Genomic DNA, 8,248 nt, shown 5'->3' on the forward strand with positions numbered 1-8,248 from the left:
CACATATACACACTCACACACACTCTCACACACACTCACAAACACTCACACAAACACACACACACTCACACACACACACTCACACACACTCACACACACACACACACACACTCACACACACACACACACTCACACACACACACACACTCTCACACACACACTCACACACACTCTCACACACACTCACAAACACACTCACATAAACACACACTCACACACACACACACTCACACACACTCACACACACTCTCACACACACTCACAAATACACTCACACACACACACACTCTCACACACACACACACTCACACACACTCACAAACACACTCACAAACACACTCACACACTCACACACACACTCACACACACACACACACACACACACACTCACACACACTCACACACACACACACACTCACACACTCACACACACACTCACACACACACACTCACACACTCACACACACTCACACACACATCACACACACACACTCACACACACACACACACTCACACACACACACTCACACACTCACACACACTCACACACACACATTCACACACACACACTCACACACTCACACACACTCACACACACACATTCACACACACTCACACTCACACACACACACACACACACACACAGATTAGCGTCGCGGACAGAAGGGGCTCCTAACGCAGTGGACGGCGGAGGCTTAGAAATGAAGGGGCCTCTCCCTCTCCGCGGCGCGGACTCCGCGTTAGAAACCCGCCAGGACCGGCCCTGCGCCCGCTCAGCCCTCCGCCTTGGGCTGCGCTTCGGTGCTGAGGCCGAGGCTGGGCATTCGGCGAAGGTTCCAGGACCTCCAGGGCCCCGCAGCCCAGGCCGGTGGGCCAGGCGGCCTCGGCGAAGTCGGAGGCTGCACTGCGAGGCCTCTCCCCGGAGCGCCTGGCCGGTGGCCGCCCGCGCAGCCCCGGCCCGGCCGCCGGCACCGCTCAGCCGGCGGCCCAGGGGGCCCGGCCAGGGGCGCGTCCTTCGGCCGCGGGTCCGAGCGAAGTGCTGCAGCTCCAGCCGCTCCCAAGCAGGCCAGGCGGGCGAGGTGGCCTGCCCAGGGGCGCAGCAGGGCCTTCGGGTCTCCCCGCTGAGCCGCGGCGGCCGCGGCTAAGTCTCCCAGCTCCCTCCTGCACGGAGGCCGCTATCGGGCCGGGAGGCAAGCCCTGCTGCTTCCCCTCGGACCTCGGAGGAGCCCGAGACCGCCCAAGCTGGGGCGGGAAGTCCCTCTGTCCACCGAGACCCACGGGCCCTGCAGCCCTCACCAGGCAAGGCCCCCCTGTCCTCCCAGGTGCTACGGAGCGCAGGTTTGGAGGCGAGAGCTAACTTTCCAGAGCATTAGTTCCTCCAACTGCAAACTGGGGAGGAGCATCCCGACCCGGTGGAGGGTGTTCGGGCGTGCGAGGCGCCTGGTTCCGGCGGTTCTGCACGGGGAGAGGCGGACAGGGACGGGGAGTGATCCCCACGCGCTGGAAGCGGGTGCCGGCCTGTCTGTCTGTCTCTGTTAGGCCAGATCCCCTTGCACCCCCAACTCCGCCCTCCGCCGGCTGCGGAGGCTCCAGGGGAGCTGCACGGGGCCTGGCTCTGGTCCCGGCCAGGCAGCTCCCAGCCTCTGCCCGCTCCGGGCCGGCCTCCGCACCTGCGGGCGGCCCACCGGAGGGCCCGCCCCGCCAGCCCTCCGGGGCCAAGGCACTGCCTCTGGCCCCCCCGTCCCGCGCCTGTGAAATGGGCCCGGCCCTGGCTTTCCCGGCGCTGGAAGGAGGCGAGGGCGGCTGGGGAGGGCGGCGAGGCGGTGTCTCCAGCTCTGGCCGAGGCCCCGGGCTTCTGGCCCGCGGACACTCTCAGGTCTCCGGAGCCTCGGCCGCGACCCCAGGCCAAACTGGACCCTGATGGTGGGTGGGGATCGCGAGGGAGGAGCCAGGAGGGCCTCCCGGCCTCTTCTGGCTCTTTCCCTGGAGCTCAGCCTTGGGGGCCCTGCCAGACCCAGACGTGTCCGCGCCCAGACCCTGCCTCACTGCCCTCCTGACCCGGGACTGGCAGCCGCGCCCCTCCCGGCGCAGCCACAGAGCAAACGGGAGCTCGGGCTTTCCCGGAGGGTGTGGGGTTAGGCTCTAAACACCCCGAGGCGCTCAGCAATCGCTCCCACCCGCTGGGGGCGCCCATGGCTCTGGGGAGGCAGGAGTGGGGACTCAGTCCCCGAACTCCTAGCCCGTCTCAAGCCCAGGAGGGGCAAAGCGCTGAGAGAGGGGTGGGGGGAGCCCGGGCCATCCAGGGCCACATCCCTGGGCCTGTCCCACCCACAGCGAACTTTGCCACCAGAGACCTTTGGCTCAAAGCAAGGCAGCGGAGAGAAAGAAACATGAGCGCACGGGTCTCCCCAAAGGCCCAAGAACCGAGGTTTGCCCCGGCAGAACCACAACAATAATTTAGAAAAAAACAAAGTCCACTTGAACCACAAAAATAATTCAGAAAAACAAAGCCCACTCAGCTTATTATTATTCTGGAGAAACGGAATCGGAGCGAAGGAAATTGGAGAGGTGACAGCAGTCCCGGGGAAGGGGCTGGGTGGACAGAAAAGGCAAAGAAGGCAGCTCTGGTTCTTAGATGCTCAGACCCACCCCAGGGCCACCCTCAGCATCATGGTCAGGAAAACACCCACAGAAGAGGCACGCAGCTCTGGACACCCCAGGCCCTCTCTGGGGTGTCCGGTGCCCCCGTTTGGGGCTCAGTAGGGTTTGGAGGTGAAGGGGAGGGGGGTGGACAGGCAGGCCGGTAGCTCCAGCTCTTTCTTAGCCTCCCTCGCCCTTCCTCCAGCCAGGCCATCGCAGGAACCCCGCTGTCCGTGTACAACGAAGGGGCGCCAACCCCGTAATCACGGGTGGCTCCTGGCCTGGGGGAGGTGGGGGAGGTGGGCAGGTGGCAGAGGAGGAGGGTGGGACTGCTACAGGGCCTCGGGACAGCGCCCCAGGGGTTTAGTCTCAGGGAGTTCCTGGGACGAAAGGAGTGGGAGAGAGAGAGAGAGGCAAAGAGATCCTTAGGGGCAAGAAAGAAAACAAAAAGAACAATAAAGAGGAGATGTGGAAAGTGAAACATAGAGAGACACAGGCCGTGGGGCGAGAGGGAGGGAGAGAAAGAGAGGACAGGACAAAGAGTTTGAGAAGCTAAAAGCAACAGAGGACCAACTATGCAGAGAAGCAAAACTGTCAAGAAAAGGAAAAAGATACAGTCACCCAGCAAGCAGGAGGAAATAGAGAAACAGGCCGGACACTGTAAGAAAAGTTTTTTAAAAGACCGAGAGGGAGGGTGATAAAAGGAAAAAGCAGGAGGAAATGAATGTTCACTGACCCTTGGTGCGTGCTTGTCGGTGTGGGAAGGGGTCTCCTTGCTGCCAACCCCGAGATCCCCAAACTTCCTGCATTTGAGCCCAGGAAAAGCTGGGGGGGGGGGCAGCCCCACGTTTTCACACCTGGGCTCAGGGTGCAGGGCCTTCCTGGCGCCCCCCGCCCCCTCGTGTCCGCAGAGGCTGCAGTGATGTCACACGACGTCACACGCTACCTGTGGCCCCACGCAAGCTGAGAGCGCTGGTGGGAATCGAACCCAGAGCCGGGATGCGCTCCGGACCCTCTGCGCGCAGCCCTCCCTTCCTCCGCACTGCACCCAGGTCCCCGCAGCCTGCGTGGGTCGGGCCCTCGCCTCTGAGAGGTTTTACCGGGAAGGGCGGGGACTGGAGTGGGTTGTGGGCTGGGGTTGGGGAGGCCCCGAGCTGCCGGACACTGGGGGTCACCGTGCCCACCGCCCTCCGCGGGGATCTGGCCTGGAGCGGCCTTCGCTCCCCGCTCTGGCGCCAGCCAGACCTCCGGGCCGAGAGGGCCCTTCCCACGCGCACCCCGTCCCGCGGGCACCAGGCCGAGGCGGCCGGCACGCACTGACCTGCACCGGGGCCTCCGCGGGGCCCGAGCCGGGTTCGAGCGGAGCGGATGCGGACGGACGAGCCTCGGAGAAGCGGCCTCGCCCGCGCAGCGCGCCTGGGCCGCCTCCGCCGCAGGAGTGGGGCGCAGGCCGGGGGTCGCCGGACGGGCGTTATTGGAACGAAAACGAAATAAGAGCGGCGTTAAGTGAAATAGCTAACTTTCTTTTATTAAATAAACGACTTAAATAAAAGGACGGAGAGGAGCGGACCCTGCCTGAGCGCAGGGCTACCCCAGGCCCTGGCGCTTCCCCCACCACCCGGCGGCCGCCCCTCCTCCAGCGGCCCCGCCGGCTTCAAAAAAAAAAAAAAAAAAAAAAAAAAGCGGAAACTTTTATTATGTACACGTTTGGGCAAAAGTACAAAGTATAATACAGGCGCCCGGCCCGGGGTGCGGCTGGGGCGGAGGAACGTAAGGCGCTTTCTTTGTCAGCCCGGCCCGGGGGACGGGGCGCGGGGCGGGGGCGGATTGTGCGGCCGCGCGGAGCCCGGGCCCGGCCCCCTCCGCGGCGGCAGGCGGCGGCTGCGCCCCGGGGCCTCCTCCTCGAGCTCGGCGGCCCCTTCCCGTCCGGTCTCGGCCCGGCTCCCCCCAGCCCGGCTGGGGCCCAGGCGCCCCACTGCGTGGGGGTGGCGATGCTTGGCGAGGTGCGCGCGGGGCGCTCACACCAGCGAGGTGACGGCGGGCACCTTGGCGCCGTCCTCCTCCCAGGGCTGCAGGTTCTGCAGCGCGAACAGCGACGAGTTGTGCAGACACAGCGGGTCGGGCTGGATGGAGTCGCTGAGGCTCTTTTGGAAGGCGTCGTGCTGCAGCTGCAGCATGAGCCGGCTGGCCTGCTGCCGCTCCGCCTCCCGCTCCTCCGCCGTCTGCCGCCTGCGCCGGGGAGGGAGGGAGGCCGTCAGGCCCCGGCCCAGCGGGCTCAGCCCTCCGAGGAGGGAGCCACGCCCGCCGGGGCCCCGGGGCGCTCAGCCCGCTGCCTCCCGCCCGCGCCGCGTGGGGAGGCCGGAGGCTGGAGCCCGGGGAGCGGGGCCAGTGGTTTTGTGTGTTTGCCGCGCGCCCCGCCATCGCGGCCAGGGACCTCCGCCCGCCGCCCCCCTGCGCGCCCGGGAAGGCGGCCTCGCCAGCCGCAAAGCTCGGCTCCTCGGCGGGAGGGACCCGAGCGCAGCAGCCGCGGGGGAGCCGCCCGGCCCGGCGCGCCGCCGGTCACCGGGCTCCCGGGCGGGCGGGCTGGCTGGGCACCGCCCGCGCGGGGTCTCCGGGCGCGGCCGGCCTCCTCCGGTTCTCCCGGGCCCGCCGCGGACCCCTCCTCCAGGACCGCTTCGCTGTTGGCGGGTTGGATGGAAACAGGGACACACGGATACACGCAGGGCTGGAGTCGGGTCAGAGGAACCCAGAACTCGCGCGGATGGTGGGAAATTCGAGAGGACCAGCGGCGGGGGAGGGGGGGGGTCCCCGAAGAGCAGTGCGGGAGGACCCCGGGGTGCTGGGAGAGGTGCTGGGAGAGGTGCTGGGAGAGGCAGGTGGGAGGAAGGAGACGAAATAAAATGGAAGGGATGGGAGAGGCGCAGGAATGGCCACGGAGGAGAAGCGGGGCGCGGGCGGGGAGAGGGGAGGGGAGGTGGGCCGGCGGGAAGGAGGGCCGGAGGGGGGTTAAAATCCGGGAAGGCGAGTTGGGGGGTACGGGGAGGCGCGGCCGGGCTGGGGGCTGGGGGCTGGGGCAGCGCGGGGCGGAGGCCGCAGCGCGGGGAGGGCGCGAGGCGGGCGCAGGGGGGGCCGGGCCGGGCCGCGCTCACCGCCACTTGGTCCTCCGGTTCTGGAACCAGGTCTTGACCTGCGCGTCCGTCATCTTGAGGGACTTGGCGAGCGCCGCCCTCTCGGCCGAGGCCAGGTACTTCTGGCGGTGGAAGCGCTTCTCCAGCTCGCAGATCTGCACGCGCGAGAAGGACGTGCGCGGCTTCTTGCGCTTGGGCGGCGTGCGGTTCTGGTAGGGGTGGCCGATGCGCCGGGTCACCGTGAAGGGCGTGAGCGCCGCCGCGGCTGCGGAGACACACGCGGCCCCTGAGGCCCGGCCTCGGCCCACGGCCGTTCAGGCCCCCGAGGACCCCGTGCCGCCGCCGCGGCGCAGGGCGCTCCGCTAGCTCCTTGGCACCAGCCGCTTGGGAGCTGCCCCCTGTCCCCCGGGCGCAGGCTGATCTCCCCGAACCCCCCGATCTCCCTCCCCCAGCGGCTGGCTGCCCGGGGCCCTGGGCGCCGAGGCCTCCGCCGCGCTCGGGCCTCCGGAGTCGCTTCTTTCCGGAGCCGAGCGCGCAGGGCGCGGGCCCGCCGCCCGCCCGGGAGGAGGCCGGAGGCCGGGGCCCGCCCCGCGCCCGCTCACCTGTGAAGCGGTCCTTCACGAAGCGGCGGCTGCTCTCCATCCACGGGAAGTTGAGGCCGCCCAGGCTGGAGACGGCGGGCACGGAGGGCATGGCGGGCAGCGCGCTGGGCAGGGGCGGCGGCACGGCGCCGGGCAGCGGCCTGTGCGCCGGCACCCGGATCACGCCGGCGGGCGCCAGGCTCAGGTTGACGCTGTAGGAGCCCGCGTCCTCGAAGGGTGCGCCGAGGCCCGCGAAGGAAGCGGGCAGCGAGGGGTACGCGGCGCCGGGCCGGCCCCCGGGGGGCGCGCCCAGGTAGCCGGCGCCGTCGGGGCCCCGCGGGGCCGGCGCGCTGTCCTGGTCCGGGCCGTTGAGGATCTGGTCGATGCCGAAGCTGATGGGCTCGTGTGGGTGCGGGGTCTGCGCGCCGGCGGGCGCCTCCATCCCGGGCGGGCGGCGGGGCTGCGCGGGGCCGGGCGGGGAGGCGGCTGCTGGGGCCCCGTCACGCCGCGGCCATGGAGCGCCCGGCGCCTCTCGCCGCACTGAAACTTTGCCAAGAGTGCGCGGGCCCGGCAGGCTCTGTGTCATCTTTCTTGAACCGAACCCGGAGTTTCCGCTGCTCATGCCTCTCCCGCCGCAGCCATTGGCTGCGATCAACAAGCCTCTCCCCTCCCATTGGCTCCCGGCGTTCAATAAAGGCCTAATTCATGGAAATGGGAGCTTAGGGACTGTTCCAAGGTGACATCATTTTAACAAACGAACAATAGGTCAAATTTATTAGCCGGGGATAATGGGCGGCGGATATGAGCGCCCGAACCGCAGCCTCCCCGAACCCGAAATCTAACGGCGCTGCAATTAGCAGACGCTCCCCGCGCCTCCGGGCGGGCCGCTCCCCGCCGCCGCGCTCTCCTGGTGCAATCCTCCTTTTTCCGAGGGGGTTTTCGTTTTCTTCCAAAAAATTTTTTTTTCCGTCTGAGCAAAAACCAAACCCTACGAATCCTTCCCGTGGCAATGGAGCTGCAACCCCGGGACGGCCCTGCAGCTCCGCGGAAGCTTCTCGGACCCTCCCTCCAGCGCCGCCGCGGGAGCAACGAAAGGGGCGCGCCCCGGGGTGCCAGCCCCGCGCCCCCTGCGCGCGCGGGGGGACGCGAGCACCACGGCGCGCCCCACGCTTCCGAGGACCGACCCGCGTGGGCGGAATTCGCCCCCCGCCCGGGCTTCGGCCGCGGCGCCGCGGCCACTTTGGAGACACTCCCTGGTCCCGCCGGGCGCACCGCCGAGTGATTCACAGGTGCCCACGCGCGCCGGGCCCGGCCGGGCGAGGGACCCGGGGCCGCCCGGAGGGGAGCGGGGACCCGGACCCTCGAAATTCGTTGCAAGATGGTCGGGCTGCTGGTCGCGTGTGGGGACCCGCCCGTGGCGCAGCAGGTGTGGGGGCCTAGGGCTCCCCAGGGCCAAGGGCGGGGTGGCTAACATTTAGGGCGAATAGCGGGGTTTTGGGGGGTAGGGCAGCGGTGGACTCCTCTCGCTCCAGTGCGGTCCGGGCGCCGGAACCACTCCCAGCTTTGCTCCCTCCCTGGGGGCCTGAGGGGCAGGCTGAGGGGCTCGGTGGACAGCCCCAACTGTCTCCCCTGGGGGGGCCCCTGCAGAATCGCTCCCCACCCGCTAGTTCCTAAATGGCTGGGTGCGAGCTCACTGCTGCACCGCGGCCAGGCCTCTCCCTGGCGCTCCCTTTTTCGGACTCGGGGAGAGGTCGGATGTGCGCTTGGCCAGGAGTGAGTTTAAGTCCGGGCCGGCCACTTCCGAGCTGAGCGACCTTGAACAGGTGCCTCCGCGCCTTCCTTCCGGCTTTGGTTTTCTCATTTGTGGAAAGAGCGATGTGCGCATTGCTTTGCGGGTTT

General features: G+C 67.9%; 1 protein-coding gene across 1 annotated transcript; it reads right to left on the bottom strand.

The window, feature by feature from the left end:
- Window positions 1-4,147: 4,147 nt before the first annotated feature.
- On the bottom strand, window positions 4,148-7,009 carry TLX3 (T cell leukemia homeobox 3). The gene is made up of 3 exons (XM_036424068.2): window positions 6,371-7,009; window positions 5,790-6,033; window positions 4,148-4,869 (listed from the first exon to the last, which is right to left on the bottom strand). The coding sequence occupies exons 1-3, from the start codon at window positions 6,969-6,971 to the stop codon at window positions 4,659-4,661; spliced, it is 1,056 nt and encodes a 351-aa protein (XP_036279961.1). The 5' UTR covers window positions 6,972-7,009; the 3' UTR covers window positions 4,148-4,658.
- Between the last annotated feature and the right edge of the window lie 1,239 nt (window positions 7,010-8,248).

The sequence above is a fragment of the Pipistrellus kuhlii genome, unplaced genomic scaffold (genome assembly GCF_014108245.1).
Source record: "Pipistrellus kuhlii isolate mPipKuh1 unplaced genomic scaffold, mPipKuh1.p scaffold_m20_p_8, whole genome shotgun sequence".
In the NCBI taxonomy this organism is placed as follows: domain Eukaryota; kingdom Metazoa; phylum Chordata; class Mammalia; order Chiroptera; family Vespertilionidae; genus Pipistrellus; species Pipistrellus kuhlii.